Source organism: Falco biarmicus, chromosome 9 (genome assembly GCF_023638135.1).
Source record: "Falco biarmicus isolate bFalBia1 chromosome 9, bFalBia1.pri, whole genome shotgun sequence".
NCBI lineage: Eukaryota > Metazoa > Chordata > Aves > Falconiformes > Falconidae > Falco > Falco biarmicus.
In genome coordinates, this window is record NC_079296.1 from 52,647,574 (window position 1) to 52,664,534 (window position 16,961).

Here is a 16,961-nt window from a genome sequence, read left to right on the forward strand (position 1 = left end):
ATGGCCACGCCGGCCAAGCGGCGGGCCCGGGCCCAGCCCCAGCCCCAGCCCCAGGCCCCGGCCCCCGCCGGGGAGAGCGGCTCGGAGCCGGAGTCGGGCGAGTCGGACTCGGAGTCGGGCTCGGAGGAGCTCGGTGAGGTGAGCGGGACCCTCGCGGCCTTCAGGCGGCCCGCGCCCCCCCGCCCGCTGGGTGCCGCTCCGACGCGGCCGCCCCCTGCCCGCCTCCGCGGCCGCCCCCTCCTCTCTGGCTCCGCTCTCGGACAAGTCGTACCGCGACAGGCAGCGACAGCCGGAGCTGCGGCTGGAAGCTGGTTGGGGGGGTGCCCCCTGCACAGCCCCTGCGGGGCACCCGGGGCTGCGGCCCGGCGCTGGGCGCGGGTTCGTGGTCCTGGGTTACAGCGCGGGGGGCGCCGTGGTGTCTGTCGGCGAGCGGCCGTGTGAGGGCAATTCTGTAATTTTTGTGGAGAGTCTGATTTTTGTTTGTTTTCTTTCTGGTTTTGGTTTTTTTTGTTTGTTTGTTTGTTTTTTTAAAATGCAGAGGTCCCCGAGGCCGCAGTCAGTTGTGCAGGCTTGGCCCCGGCGTGCGGGGTTTTTGTGGGCCTGGAGGCAGCCGCTTGAAATAGTGCTTTGGCACAGATGATTTGTTATAATTTTTTATTTTTTTTTTTGGGGGGGGGGGAGTAGAAAAAACACTAGGCCCCACGGAAATAACATTTTAATTGCTTTTCCGAGCGCACACACTGTCTTTCCCCCCGCACGCCTTTCTGGGCCTAGACATGGGTGAAAATGCTTTATTGAGCCGTGAAACACAGCACTGAGGGGGGAGCAGGAGCCCCCTTTGCAGGAAGGAGGGAGATACACACCGAGTTTGAACTCTTAGGGACGGATGATAAGGCAATCTGTCGTTTCCACAGGGCTTAGAAGAGTCAGAGAACAGACCTGTCTGTTTTAACCCAGTATATTTCAAACTAAATATTTTAACTCGATTGTCTTGACTACGTTTTTGCTTTGAGTTTATTATCTTCCTTTTTCTTAGATGAGGCTTTAGTTAGCAAATTAGCAAATAAAAAACCCAAACCCTACCTCTTTTAAAAGGATACCATGTGATAAAAACTGCAGGCTTAATTGTCTTCTTAGTCATGATGGAAAAGCACATTTATCATTTGCTAGAAATGTGTGCCACATTAAGTGACTGACTTAGTTGGAGCTAACGTATGTTTGTAAAGTTCTTGGCTAGCACTGCTACTACGTGTACTAATCAGTGTTTGTAAACTGATAGATGTTACACTAGTGTCTAGAAGCTATGAAATTAAAGCTAATGGTAATAATCCTTTTTTTTCCTTTTCTTTTTTAAAAGTGGATGGCATTCCTGCATAATGTAGAAAGGACAGTGGTTTTGTTGTGGTGCTTGTGGGTGAAGACTTGAGTCTTCAGTGGCAGGGCTTTTGAGGATGGTTTCCGTTTCCTGCACTGGTGTGTGGTACTGCATTTTATTTGCAATTGTTTGTGTGCTGGATAAAATTTGCAATGTAATGCTTACTTTAGTGTTCCAGCTTTTGAGGATGATATATCACTATTACATCTATTTCAGTTTGGAAGTCTTCATAGAAAGGTACATTGAGTATCTCTCAATTCTTGTAAAAGATGTCAAGGTGTGCCTTGTTCCTATTAAAGAATTGTACAGTTACAAAAATTCAGTACACACTTAAAAGAACTTATGTACTTAAAGGGCATTTGTTTCTCTGCAATTCTTGGCATTTTTATTTTTGCCATATTAGTCTTTCCCTTTGTCTCTTGCCACTTCAGGTGGAAATGGAAAATCTCTTCCTTCAGGCAGATGTCTTCTTTATAGGAAGGGGCATGTGGTAGTTCTGTCAGTCTGAGAACAGCAGCATGATGGCTAAGTGGCACCTGGTTGCTGAGAAGGAGCTTTGCTTACTGCTGTGTCATACGTAGCAGAGTATTGCACAGTACAGCTTGTTCTGCATAGTCTTGCTTTGCTTTGGATGCAGTCCAGGGGGAAGAGAATAAGCACAGAGCATCCAGACAGGACACACCAAAATATATGAATATATGATGAGTCTCCATTTGCTTTTTTTTTTTTTTAATAGATGAAAGATGGAGGGTTTGTAAACTGTCATACTAGGCTGTTACTTTGGGTAGTGGGAAAGCTATGAAGCAAGACCAGTGTTAGAACATCTAGCGCTTCTGTGGTTTATATCAATTTTATGGCTGTGGTTTGCACAGTATTCAGAACCACTGTAAACTGTGTTTTGTTTAGAATTTACTGGCTTAATCATTCAGTGAGATCCTTGAATTTTAAAGCAGTCAGAAAGTTCCTGGATGCCAGGAGTGAATGCTGTATACACCAAAGATAAAATCTGTTTTCTTATATTGATAGCTTCTCAAGTAAATTATGTGCTCTCAGTTACCTCTGTAGAGCTTCCTTGCTTTACTAGACCATAGAAAAGTATCTGAGCATGTCTCCTGATTTTTATTACCCTACAAAGTGGTTATATATCTGTTTTCAACATTGTAAACAGGCCTTTAACACTGTTCTCCCAGTGGACCGTAAGGACCATGACCTCAGTATAGGATAGGAGAGAGTTATGAGTCTTCATTGGTGACAAAAATAAGGCTCAGTTGTTTAGATTGTTCAGAAGGTGGAATTCAAACTGACAGTTAAAAGGCAAAGTATGTTTGGATGATCTTGAGCAGGCAAGGCAACCTTGGCAGGCAGTACTGTTAATATGGAATACCAGTAAAACCGTTTGCTAGGTGCGCAGCCTTTGTTCTGAAAGGAGAAGCAGGAGGTCACATTCTGCTTTTGCTGTGAGTGGGTCTCATTGTGCGCCTACTGAGCAGGCTTCCAGAGTGGGGTTAATGATACCATTAGGATTTGAAGAAATAGCAGAGCATTGTTTTGGATGTAATTATTTAAAAGTCTGCAGCAATCTTCATCTTTAGCCAAGGCATTGCACGGCAGTAGTGCAGTTTTAAGAGTTTAACTGCCTGGATCATGCCTTTCTAGAGTAAGAGTCTATGTGGTTACGGTGAACGTAATTGTGTGAACCAGATTGCAGGAACAAAGCATTATAGGTTTGATCACAACACAATTTGTAAGTTAGTTTTATAAAGTTACTTTCGCAGATGCTGTCTAAAGATTACAGAAGGAACGATAACAATTGCTGAGGTTACCGAGAGATGGAAATAAGTTCTATTTCTGATGTTGACCATTACTTGTCTTGAAGTTTTATATTGTTTAGCCTTCTTTTGATATAGCTTCTTGCCAGGTGTGTTTGATATTCTCCATTTTACTTCTTCATAGGAAGTGAATATTGAATTTGAAGCACATTCCATATCAGACAATGACTGTAACGGGATAAAGAAATTACTACAACAGGTACTTTGACTTCTTATTATCTTGGTTGATATGTCCATTGATAATATCTAGAGTTATACAGTCATCAGTGCACATTATCTGTATTGATTCTTAGTTTGCTGTGCTTCAGCTCATGAATATTAAGTAATTACAGCCACAGTGAATATGTGTCTCCTAAACCATGGTTTCAAGAACTTTACCCAGTGAACTGTAGGACTGTTTTTCCACAGTATGTATAATTTTTCCATCTCCATTGTGTTAGCTGCTGCCCAGAAAACCTGGGCTGACAATGTTAGTCAGCTTCCTGGAGGGTTTTTTTTTTTTGGTAAAATTTAGCCCTTAAAAAAACAGACGAACGAATGATGTGTGTGTTCAATGTGGCAGCCGCCAGTCTTCTTTTGGCTGTTTCTGTAGTAAGTCTATGCTCAGCAAGCATTCAGATCATACCAAACTCAAAAGGATATCAGGTATGCAAAATAGCAGCTTGTGGAGGGTCAAGGAACAAGTGCTTCAAGAAGCTGATTTTTAGTCTTTACATTATTGTATTGAAGAAAGTTAAAGTCACTAAATGGAAATTAACAGTGGAAGAGAGTATTGCATAACAACTTGGAGAAATTACTGACTTTATTTCCTAAGTGGCCCATGATATGTCATCAGGTCTAAAACTTCTTAATACCTGTTTCCTATTTTCCAGTTGTTTCTAAAAGCTCCTGTTAACACTGCTGAATTAACTGATATATTAATACAACAGAATCATATTGGAAGTGTTATCAAGGTAAGACAGTTTACATTTTTGAATGAAGTACAATACTTTTTTCTGTTGAGAAGACATAACAGGCTTTCAGAAGGGGATCCTGTTTTTGTAATTTGTATGCTTGCTTCCTTTTTTGCTTTGAGGAGGATTCTTCTAGGGGAGCTGAAAGTTTCCATGTCTACTTTCAAGCAAACAAGGAATTTGATTTCTTATTTTGGTTGATTTCTTTTTATGTATGGAAGGCTTTTCACTTGTCTCTCTGAATTTTTAGTAGTAGAGTAGTAATGCTGAAAATGCTATGGAGAAATTTGTTACCATCTTCATAAGAAACATGACCTTGTGATTTCCCAACGTCAGACCAAAAACGTCCTGCATGCAGTTTCTTTTTGTGCAGAGTTCTTTGTGCATAGGAAAGGATCCCAAAATGAGTCCTAAACAAGTTCTGCTGTGGCAATGGAGCGCTCTGCAGAGGCTCCTGAATTGCTCCTGGCTAGGAAGTTGTTCAGTACTGTATGGTGCTCACAACATCACGGCCACCTTGCTTTCAAACTGCTCCCGTCACACAGTTGTGCTGTTTACCATGTTACATGGTACCTTTGCTGTACATTCCCTTTTTGTCCTGTGCCAACAGTTTTTCTTCCCATGTTTAATATGATCCTTATGTTACAATTGCATGACCCCCTGTTCTTTCCCAATTTTTTCGTTCTGGAGTTTTGTTGAGCTTTTTGTTTCGCTCTCTGTCAAAGCTCTATTGCTGTGTGCTTTTCAAGACTTTGCAGGTTTACTTCCCTATGTTAGAAACCGAAGAAAATTGGGTTTTGCTTAAGATATTTCCATCCCTTGTACTGAGATGCTGCTTATTAAATGTAAGCTAGCAAATTTTAGTGCCTTTCAGAAGACCCTACTGTAGAAGGCAGATAACCTGGCTCTCTATATAGCTGGCTTTAAGTACACAGAGACATTCAGGGATGCAGCACTTTCATAACCATAACCAGAATTTGTAGGTTTTGTGTTTGTACAGATTACCTGGATGGTTGTCATCTACCAAGCATCTTCTGGAAAGAAAAAAACTCCCATTTTTTTGCTGCAGAGCAGAAATAGAATGTCAGTATGAGTTGTTGCTTTTTCTTTCATTAAATAGCAAGCAGAAGTCCAAGAAGACAGTAGTGATGATGACGAAGATGATGATGAAGTCTTTGGTTTTATAAGCTGCTTAAACTTAACAGAAAGAAAGGTTAGTATTCCTCATTAATGTCTAGACAGTAGTGAGACTGTGTCCTGCTTTCCTGCCTTTTGTTACAAGCCTAGACAGCTGGATCAGGATTTTGAATTTCACCGTGGAGGACTATGGTCATAAAGGCTGCACATCACTTAGCTTGCTTTTGGATCTAGTCCTGTGTAACTTGCTGGAGGTCAAACATAAAGCAAAGAATGGCATAGAGAGTTAAAATTAGGTCAAATAGTATTTCCAGGGTGACTGAGCTGCCATCCTCTTACATTTCTTGATTTTCATCTCTCACAGCTTTTGAGTTTTGCTGTTGAGTGTGTTGGTGTTGCAGCTCCTAGCTGCATTCCTATCAGTTACAAACCTTTGTTTGCCCTCAGCTTCAGGGTTGGTAAATAATTTCAGAGAAATTGTATAGTGCTTTAGAGACTGGTTACAGAAATTGCCAGTAGGCCTGTAGAATATTCCCTTGAAGTACACATTCGAGGTTTTCTGTGTAAATAATTGTTTTATAATGTAAAGAAAATACACCTTTTGATTCTAGGGTACACAGTCTGCTGAACAAATCAAAGAGCTGATTCTGAGTCGGTGTGAGAAGAGCTGCGAACAGCATGTAGTTGAACAACTGAATAAGCTTCTAAATGACAGTACTAAGCCTGTGGGTCTTATACTAAGTGAAAGATTCATTAATGTACCACCGCAGATTGCTCTGCCCATGCACCAGCAGCTTCAGTAAGTTTCTTTGGGGTTTTTTTGACATGATGTTGAATAGTACTTTTGCTTCATTTTTTTTTTTCCCCAGAAAAAAATATTTTCATCTCACATAAGGTCTTCAGTTAATTTAAAAATATTTTTATATCTTTAAGCTTTTCAAACTCGGTAAGATAGAGGAAGTAATCTAAGAATGTATGCTGTTCTACTGCAGAAATAGCTGTGTGTATGTTATAGTTTATCTATATTGCAGAGTATTTCCTACTGATCTGGGAAAAATTTAAAATGAGAAGTTTTTATAGCATGCTGATGATGAGCAGCTTGGATGTTTCTGCTCGTGTGTTAATGTCTGGCTCTGGAAGGGAAGATTCAGACCGAGGGACAGGCTTACAAGGTGGATGAGTTCTGGCACAAGAAAACAATATGCAGTGTTTTGATTAGTTTCAAGTAAATGACTAAAGCAGGTTAGATGCTGGGTAGTCTACCAGTTAATGGGTTTATATCATAGGCTGGGGGGCAGTAAGTAAAGGAATCCACTGAGATACAGCATTATATTGTTTTAGTGCCATGCTGACAGCCAGAAAATTACAATTTTTAAGGAACTCCAGTGATCAAATGAAGATTGTTAATTTTATTTTTTTTCTTCTTTTTTCTCCTGTGAGGTGGGATTAGAAGTTAAATTAAGTTGACTGTTTAAATGAGCCATGACAGCAATAAAACAGAGCTTCAAGAAATTACTGCTTTGTTGTAAAAATAAATGTGTTGATAGGGATGGTCAGGAAGGTTTTTAGAGAAAGGAATGAGGTGCTTGAAGACTTAGCTTTGAGGTTTACCACTAGTATAGCACTTGTCACAACTCAAATTCAGATCTCAGTCTCTTTCTCTTAATGATTTTGGAGTGTTGCAGTGACAAGTTTAACACAAGGGTGGGCAAGAGTATTTTCTGGCTCTTCAGCTATTGTTCTTCATAGAGGTGATAGTCTGATGTGTTTCCAGCAGAGCTGCACTTAGAATCATTTCACAGACCCTACCATGAACAAGATTCTGGGAAAAAGGGTTATATTGTGAAGTGTGGAAAGACATCCATCTTTTTATTGTTTTGAAGTGCCAATAGTGTGTTTAAATACTAGGAATGCATATGCAAAATCTGTTTTCTGAGGCAACTGTTAAAAAATAGGCTCCAATCTCAATATCCTTTCTGTAGTAATGCATTGTAAGGTTTGCTTGTTGAGGGTTTAAATTGTGTATGTAAACATATTTTTAAATTCTGTGTATAAACATCTATTTATCTTTAGGAAAGAGTTGACAGAGGCAGAGAGAACAAACAAACCTTGTGGAAAGTGCCACTACTACCTCCTTGTCAGCAAGACCTTTACAGAAGCCACGAAGAGTAATTCTAAGAGGAAGGAAGGAAGAAATCAGCAAAAGGAGGAATTAATGTTTGCAAATGCAGAGGAAGAATTCTTTTATGAGGTACCATATGAAATTTAATTTATAATATTATTTTTCTTATCGGCAAAAAAGGTATTTCACCTTAAATTCAGGGAAGGCTTTTGAAAAGATATGGTCACGTATCTTTATATTGAATCCTGCTTTTTTTAGACTAGTTTTGAGGGGTGGGCAAGCAACCTATTTTTGTGTGTTGAACACTACACTTTTTGTACTTACAGAGTTATGGAGAGGTGTGCCATCCATAAGTCCACATTATTAAACTAATACTCTGTATTGGCATGAATTGACTATTATGTTATTTGTGTCGGGTCACAATTAACCTGGCTATAAGACTTTGCGGCATAGACTGCCTGTAGCAGCGTTACTACCTGATAGGGTCTCCAGTGCTATGAGGATAATGGAAAAAAATTCAGAGAATACCTGCAATAATGAGAGACTTTAGGGGAAAGATCAGGTGTTGCTTTGTCTTGAGGCTAGTGTCTTGGCCTCAAAGAATTAACAAACTTCATCTCTTTACTCGTGTAGCAGTGCCAAAGAGATTGAATTGAATGTAGTAATTGTCAGACTTGTTGAAATCCCGTGAATGGAATATCTACATTTTTAGGACAAACAAATGGTAACAAATCTGGGTATTGAATTTAGCAGCATGTCCCAGGCCTCCTGAGTTTAAAGAAGTTTCTTTTGTTTTGGCAGCAGTGCAGTTGTCGTCTTTAATCTGAATAATCAGAAATGTGGAAGACTTGCTAAATGGCTGTGCCAGCTGAACAGAGCAGTGTGACTGTGGGTGTGCGCACTGCAGGAGGGGCAGGTTAGCCTGAATGTCTGTCAGTGAGATTCAAGCTAACATGATTTACGTCACAAGTGCCCAAGAGTGGCAGTGCAAACAACAGGTAGTAACTTGCAAGGGTGCTCTAACTTAATCATGTGTCACAGCTTTAAGCACTTAGATGAATAAATATTCAAAAAAAATCTTCTGTTGTTAGAGTCTCGATCAGCATCTGCAATGCATGTTAATACTTAAATACACAGATCTCTTTTCCTTGCCCCTAATAGTTAGTCCTGTGTCAGAAAGAAACAGCTGTTGAGGCTTTATTTAGGTTTGGTAATCTAGTGAAATGCATTGCTTGAGATCTCTTCCCAAGAAACTTAACAGATGCCAAGCTGTGCCTTTGTGTTGTTGCTGATACTATATGGAAAGCTGATTTATCTGTTTGCTTTTGGATACCTGTTACTTTCAAGAAATAAGAATAAAAAACTTCTGAAGATCCAAACAAATAGCTATCACTTCCCTTTCCTGTCTCTCTTCTACTCAGAACAAGTATATTAATAAAAAAATGCTACAATACTGAGATTAAAATATTACTTCCTCTTTCCTAAGGCAACCTGTTTACACGATTCTGCAGGTCCCAAGCCAAATCAGGTGAGGGAAAGATGCAGGAAATTAGATTAAAAATATACTTTGAAATGCAAAGACTTTTTCATTGTTCTTTATTTTTTTTCCCAAAGCTTTAACAATATTATTCTACAATATTATTGCTTTTTCAAGATACCATTATTTTTTATTTCTGGCAGTGCCTACAGGAGAAAATACTTGCACATGTGTCATATGGTTAATGGCAAAGGTTTCTGTAGGTAATTATTCATGACATTCTCTGTTAGAGGCTATAATATGGCCGTAATTTTATTTCTTGGGAAGAAGAAAAATGTAAGTGGGTGAATTAATTGTTAGCTATAGGGAATACTGTTGTAGCCTCTATGCAGTAACATGTTTGGGATTTTTGTGTTCCTGCCACAGCACCTTTACCAGCTGAGTATGAAGTCCATGTAAAAACCTTACTGAAAAACTGAAGGGGAGAAGTGTGTGATGCGCACGTGTCCACAGGCATTACGTTCTCAGAGGCCTATTTTGTATTTATTTCTGTTTTGTTGTTTTGATTGGCATCTTAAAGACTAATTTTCTGCTTTTATCAAAATTGCAAGAATTGTCAATTCAAGTGGATAGACTCGATCTGAACATGCTTTTCTTTCCAACAGCCTTTCTCGTGTTGTTAATAAATTCTTTTAAAACATTAGGGAGGCTATTAGATTAAGTGAGTCTCTGTACTTAATGATGTATATGTGTTAAATTAGTGTTAGAGTGTATTTCCTTCTTGATCACATGAAACATTAATTAGATTGCTATACAATAGTATTAAATGTGGTGAGGCAGAGGCTTGGAGCCATATAAAATAGAGAGAAGCTTTTTGCACTTGTCAGTTCCCTGTGCTTTATTCTGTTCCTTAAAATGTTATTGAGGGAGCAGAAGAAAATCTCTGTTATAACCAGACTTGGAATTGATCAAAGGTTTAGAGCCTCCATTGCTTAAATTGTTTGTTCTTGAGCAAAGCCACTCAATTAATGTGATTGTTCTTCCAAAATTAAATTTACAGCCTTGAGATACTGTTAGTAAATAGCAAACCTAAAGGGAGACTGGATCTTAACTTTCCCTGCAAAGGGAAGAGGTTAGATGAGTTTTTCTATTTAGGAGTTCAGTTCATACTTTGTAATCTGACTTGTGTGAGAACTGGAAGTGTTTGTTGGGTAAGTTTTTCTATCCGTCTGGCATTTTGTCTAGGAAGGCTAATAAAGAGGCACAGTTCTATATGTATACAGTATATATCACTGAAGAGAAAGAATACATGTTATGGACACCTACATATTTGAAGAAGCATCCTTTTATTAATATTGTCTTTCAGTGGCTCCAGCCATCTAGGGATTTTCCAAAAGCTTTTTGAAATTCTGCTCAGGATTTATATTATTACCTATCCCCTTAATACTTAATTTCTACTGGCAAGGTGAAAGAGAGGATTACTGTACTACATATTCTTACAGGTACCTTGATTTTTAGGACTGAGCAGTTTCAGAGTAGGCCATGAAAAGAGCAGAGCCTGCATCTTGCTACAGGCCTTCCACATGTTGTCCACACGAAGCTATCGTCTTTATTGCAGGCTCTGCGCTACTTGCACTCTCGTGCTGTTCCTTTTATCTGGGCTGTGGCTGATCTGCTAATTCTCAAAATTACACAGCTAGTGGTTTGCTCTTGCTCCAGGGTTGAAGGACTCTTAAGAGCCCCATATTCCTGTTACTGGTCAGGAGTCCCCGCTAGCTGGCACAACAGCTTCTAAGGGTCAGCATTCCTTAATGTGATAATACGGAGTGGAGATGCTCTCTTAAACAGTCTAAAATGGGGCACTGTAAGCTTATAAAGGAGGTGTTGATTCCCGCCCCCCCCCCCCCCCCCCCCCCTTAGGTCATTTTTCCGATACCAAACTATAATGATATCAATAACTTTAGAATTTAATATGAATTATATAAATTATGTGAAAAGCATATAGTTTAAAATACTTGATAGTGGATTCTTTTGTAGGGTTTTTTTTGGTGGACCTTTTGAGAGTGAAGAAAATAACTTCTTATTAAGCATGTGCATGATAGGGTCATTATTTTTACTTTGTTTTGATGATGTATTACTTCACACTAATTAAAAAATTTAATCCTAATGCTTTTATTTCTGTTGTTTAGAAAGCCCTTCTGAAGTTCAACTACTCCGTGCAAGAGGAAAGTGACACCTGTTTGGGTGGCAGATGGTCCTTTGATGATGTACCAATGAAACCTTTACGGACTGTTATGATAGTTCCAGCTGATGGAATTAATGCAATTATGGATAAACTCAAAGACTATCTCTCACTCTGAACGTTCCTGTAAATGCTGGTTTTTTATCAAGCAGCCATGCAGAACTATGACTTCACAATATTTTTAGAGGACTGCTATTGAGTTAATGATTTTGTACTGCTCAAATGATTCCTCTCTACACTTACAAGACAAATAGGTGGTACAACTAAAAATATCCATCAAATTAATATTTTTAAATACTGTATCTTTCTGTACTTTGGTATCATCATTAAGCAGTCAATAAAAACCTGATGTTCGAAGAAAACTTGGAGATCTGCTCAGTATGTTTTTAACCAAAACTAGGTTGTGTGGTTTTGCTACAAAATAATGCATGCAACTCCTTTTGTTAAGAAAAGTGCTTTTTCTGAGTTTCTTCTGTTAAATAGGTTTATGTTGCAAGTTCTAAATAATTACATGGGTTAAGATGAGGATGTATATTGCATATAATGCTTTTATTTCTATGATAGTTCAGTCTAAAATCACTGAATAATACATCTGTGTTCAGTGGGAGTTTGGAGAGATTTTTCATTTTCTTTGTTGTCGTCATTAGTTTTCTGTTCCTCCTTCATGGCTGAAACAGGTGACAAGTGTTTGATCACTTCCTGCAGAATATCCTTACTTTCACTAGGTGGAAGATTGCTAAAATAATACTGAGGTACCAGCTCCATGAATCTGGTGAGAAAATAAGACAAATACATTATCATTTTTTTAATTGAAATTTGAAATGCTTGAATAGCTATTTCCAGGCTTGTACAGAAGACATCAGCCACATGCTGATGCATACAGCTACAAAGTTGGTATTTCAACCGAAAACCAAAACTCTCTGCAAGATGTCATAGTAGTTTGTGCCTTCAGTAGTCTTGCGCTTAAGGTACTCGGTCTGTAATTCAGGGGATTGTAGTTCAATTCTCAATGCCACCGATTGCATTAGCAATTCTTCAGGTTCAATAGAATTATGAAAAAGGCTTTCTTATAAAGATTGGAAATAGAAAAGATAGGACAGTGAAATGTATACTCTTGGTGTAAAGAGATTGCTGCAGAAGGAAGACTGTAGTCTTTTGTTGAATCCATAAACAGTTGCCTTGGAATGATTTAGCTGGCAGGGTACATAAAACATTTGAAGAAAAAGATGTACTGGAAAATAGGTTTTCAGGGAACAAAGAAATTTTCAGCTAAATTTAATGTATGGGTACACTGCTGCATTAATTCTTCCTTGACCGACCCGCCCCCCCCCCGTATATTTTACTTTTTAAGAAACTTAAGCAACTTACAGGGTGTGTTTTCAATGGATGAATTTGTTACAATTACATGGCAGACATTGAGACTGACTTCAGTCCCTGAGCAGATCAGCACACATTAGGAACTACAAAAGCCTGACTTTCGATGTTTTGTTTTGCAGGAAGAGAGTAGTAAGGGCGTGAGATCACAGTTCTTCCCTTTTTTAATAATTCTGAGCTGTAACACAGTGAGTGTTCTCAATGAAAATTAAGCAAAGCTAAACACAGTGACAGAAGAATACTGGCAAGAAAGAAAATCTATGCCACGTGTTTTCACTATATAAAAAGTGTGAAAAGCAACAATTTCTTCCCCCTTCAGTGATGCCAACTCTTGCTTGACTAGGTATGAAGATTGACCTTTCCTTTTATGCCTATTTTACTGGTTATTTTTTTTCAAACCCACATCTGTGCCTAGAGTGAGTGAGTTGTGTTTGGAATGTATTCTCAACAGAACCAGAAGACAGCTATTTTTTATGACAGAGATAAAATCAACTCTGGTCATCTTTTCCTTCTCCAGGCATTGCTGCAAATGTACATACATATCCTTACCCTCTTTGTGACTTAATACTTTTGTGATAGAGGTGTGAGTGATGAAACAGTTTCATTGTTGTTAACTTACAGATCGGGTGATATCTCTGATACGACTCTGATGGAATTGTTTTCTGATATACTAAATTCATGGAATAAAACCCACTCAGGAATCCTTCTGGTGTTATAGTATGATGAGAAAGGATGAAGCTGGGCCACTTGTCTGTGTGTTAACATTAAGTAGTTACCTGAGCCATCTACATCACGAGCAATCTAAAAAAAAAAAAAAAAAGCAAGCAAAGAATTATCCATTACTTAATTGAATGTACAAGATGCATAGATCAGTGTTTGCCTATTATATTAAAACCAGAAGTTAAATTTGCATTCAGATACTTTCAACGGGAGAGCCTAAATTTCTGTGGGAAAGCTAGGGACTGGATACTATGAAATGAGGCTTGAAGAAAATGTTGATCTGTATATTTGAAAGGAAACGGTTTGCAACAAATGAGGGCAGGCTTATAGGGTAAGTATCGGAACTTGGCTTTGGAGGGTCTCTGTGAAAACAAGTTTTAAAGAACTATAAGAGTTTAAAATGCAGTGTGTGGCATGGCACTTGAAGTAGGGCAGTTTGGAGGGGTCATTCTTGTATTTAGGAGGAGCATAGTGGTATGAAGCAAGGCATGTTTTCAAGTGGGAATAAATTAATCTTTCTTGTTTGTGTTTACAGTTACAGTTAAGAGTACCTCATTTGGTTGAGATGGAGAAAGCTGTGTATTATGGTATACCTAAACATATTCAAGAAGTGAGTTCTTTTGTTTCCAGGGTATTTTCATAAAAACATCTTCAAAAAGGAAATAACGTCTTGAGAGAATATTACAAGTTAAAGAGTGTTTTGAGGTAAAAAGAGCTCTTTGAGTGAAAGGCATATTGACAGTTCTCCTCTTGCAGTGAGGTGTATGAACGTCATGCTGTGATAGCTGAAGCACAGGGAGAAGATTGGAATTGGCAGAAGTGTTTGTTACACTGTGGAAAAATGGCTTTTGTCCTTTCTGATGATCAAGAGATTTCACTACCTAACTTGCGTTCTCTGAAAGCATTCTGTATAACTCAGCAATGCAGTAAGATGAAACCACAATAATTTTCCTTACGTGCATAAAGTAACCAGATAAGAGAGATTTCTTAATGCTTAGTATATTTTCGTTGGATCCAAAGTCCGGTTCTGAAATGGGAAGTTCAATACGCTTCATAATCTCTACTAGTTCAGCTCTGATAATTTGTGCCATCCTCAGTGCAGAACAGCTTAGAAAATAATCACGACACCATTTCTCATTACTGTAGTCTGTGGAGGAAAAAACAGTATTTTGGCTTAAAGTAAAGTCTTACTGATAGGTGCTAGCCACAGATACACTGCTCTGTAAAATGCTCTTTGGTGCAATAGATTAAAAACATTTTGGAACGAGTAGCTGCATCAAGGCTGTCCAAAATTCTGATAGCAAGAGCCATGTGGACAGCTTAGGCTCACTGATGTTGCTTGTAAAGTGAGTGGGTAATACTCGATATCCTTACTTAGTTTTAAAGAATTTTAACCCTGTCTTTCCGAATAAAAAATATTCGAAATCCCTTATTTGGTCTGTAAAAAGTAATAGCTTCAAATAGAATGAGTAGCAGCTCTATTTTCAGACTTTATTTCTGGATTTGACTAGGATGTAGAAGTGGAGTCACAAGTGTTTACAATCACACAACGATTCTGTATGCTGGTAAAGGACAGGTTTTCTTGGACCTCGCTTTAGCACTCAGCATGACTGAACGGGGAATAATCCCACTGTCCCGTCCTAAGTTTTTACTCAGTATGTGTGAATTTATCACTCCACTCTCTTAAATACTGGACTCAGTCTAAATGAGCCTGAGCAAGGTGTTCTGAGCACAGGAAAGTGCTGTGAAGAGCTTCTGTTTGCAGTGCAGTCCTCTTGCTTTTATTTGGTTTCCTGTAAATGTGAACTTCGCTACTTTCAGTATTTTCCTTTAAACTTCCCTTTTAGTTGACAGCTATGAGAAAAACAGAATTGTTAGGCTGCTGGGGGAGTGGAGTCCCTCCTCAACAGTTTATGTTGTTTCACATCTTAAACCTGGATGAAGTGCTCTTACAGGGGGCACCATCACTACGTTTTTGTAAATGTCCCTTCAATGACAATTTTAACGGCGCTTATGTCCCCTTGTTGGATGAGGTGTGCTATCCTAGGTCATTTTTAATTGGTTAATAAACTAAAACTAATATTTGCAATGGCTGCTGTCTCTGGTTTCTCCCTGCAAATTAGCAAATCTAGAAGGAATCATTCAAAAAGGGCTTATGAAATAAATGCTAGTAATGACTGTTCAGAATTTTTTTAATTTTTTTTTTTTCCAGATTGTTTAGTGTGCTTCATTTTGTCTGGTATGGGTACACTTACATTGGCTTGCGGAGTTTGCACTGACTTCCTTGAAGGCGTTGAAGACATTGATAAGTGTAAAGTGATCTCCTGCAGGGTGTGAGAATTTTCGCCAGCAAGTAAGAGCAATCTCTTCTGTTCCAGGAGGTGCGTGTAAGAAGCAATTGGGAGCTTAGAAAAAAATCAAGCCAGGGGTTATTAAGACATGCAGATGCAGGCACAAATAGTAACTCCACTGGTATTTTTGTTGTTTTCCTTCCTCAGTTCCCTTTCATCTTCAGTGTTGGATTGCTGGTGAAGGACTGAATCTATTGCATTTGCTAAGGTTTTATTTATGTGGATGTCCTTTCAGTCTCTCCTTTAGTTAATGTGCTGTAAACACAAAAGAAGATGAAAAACTTTCTCCTAGACTGATGCCAAAAATGCTTTATAATGGCATGATCCAATTTATCCAGAACCCAAGCATATGGTTTCTTTAGTATAGAAAGAAACCAAATCTGTGGCTGTAATGCCTTAATTTGCCTCTATATGTTGAAATTTGTGCCTTGCGCTGCGTTTTACTTCTGTTGTGGTACTGTGCAACATAATTGTGTCTTGCGAGATGGCTGAGCTTTTTTAAAAAAAACTGGTGTGTGCCTCTGCTCCATCGTTTATATTTGTTGTATGTACTTAACAATTTTATCACAAGTTTAGGCCCCCTGTTAAAAATCAAGCCAGCTGAGTCATAAACCCAAGTTGTACTATAAGGACAACTACTAACGCAGCTTGCTGTCCTCAGCTCCTCACCGATTTCTAAGCCTGAGGATACTGCCTCTGGGCAGAGCACAGCAATGCCGTGCCAGACGGCGGCTGTTGAGCAGATAGCTTTCAAGCATTGGTTCTGTATTAGGGTTATCCCAGAAAACCAGTAGCATAGGCTGCTCCAGAGAGGGGTGGGACAGCTAAATATTGCTGGAGCCAACATCACTGTGTAACGCTGAGACCTGAAGGGATGCAAGTCTAGCCCTGCCCTGCATTATCTGGTGGGATCCTGAGAGGTCAGCATCGTTATTTTCTCTTTGAACTTCTGGAGTTGCCCTCCTCTCAGTTATCCCAAAATCTTTGATTTTGTGCATCTTTGATGTATTAAGATTCCAACAGCAGCTTTTGCAGAGTGAATAAGTTTTAAGTATCGGATTTATGCGTTGGTTTGAAAGTTCTGTCACATCAATGAAAGCGGTTTTATAGTTAACAACCTTTTAATGTAAATGTTCTTGCTCCAGCCATCATGTGTCCAGTCTTTGGGGCCAGCTGGTTTGTCTTACAGTGCCATGTAGGAGCAGAGTGATCCGTCAGGACAGAATGGTATGGATACTTAAGGTTAGGTTATTTTCAAAAAGTATTTGAATGGAGAAACAAGATCACAATGTGATTCTTATGTAGGTCACCGGTTCAGTATTGTTTATAATTAGAACTTCCCCTAATTTGCTGCTCCAGTCTGTAGCAAACGTACAGAATA

The 16,961-nt window shown here is 39.0% G+C and overlaps 2 protein-coding genes across 2 annotated transcripts in view; one reads left to right on the forward strand and one right to left on the reverse strand.

Moving 5' to 3' along the window:
• Nucleotides 1–13,212, forward strand: BCCIP (BRCA2 and CDKN1A interacting protein). Its single transcript, XM_056352535.1, has 7 exons — nt 1–138; nt 3,329–3,403; nt 4,077–4,157; nt 5,278–5,370; nt 5,906–6,093; nt 7,368–7,545; nt 11,083–13,212. The coding sequence occupies exons 1-7, from the start codon at nt 1–3 to the stop codon at nt 11,251–11,253; spliced, it is 924 nt and encodes a 307-aa protein (XP_056208510.1). The 3' UTR covers nt 11,254–13,212.
• Nucleotides 11,712–16,961, reverse strand: part of DHX32 (DEAH-box helicase 32 (putative)) — a 26,161-nt gene continuing 20,911 nt past the window's right edge. Inside the window, exons 8-11 of the mRNA XM_056352537.1 lie at nt 15,485–15,634; nt 14,186–14,376; nt 13,129–13,310; nt 11,712–11,904 (exon numbers count right to left, since the gene is read on the reverse strand). Coding sequence (XP_056208512.1) covers nt 11,712–11,904; nt 13,129–13,310; nt 14,186–14,376; nt 15,485–15,634 — 716 coding nt within the window. The remainder of the gene's footprint in view (nt 11,905–13,128; nt 13,311–14,185; nt 14,377–15,484; nt 15,635–16,961) is intronic.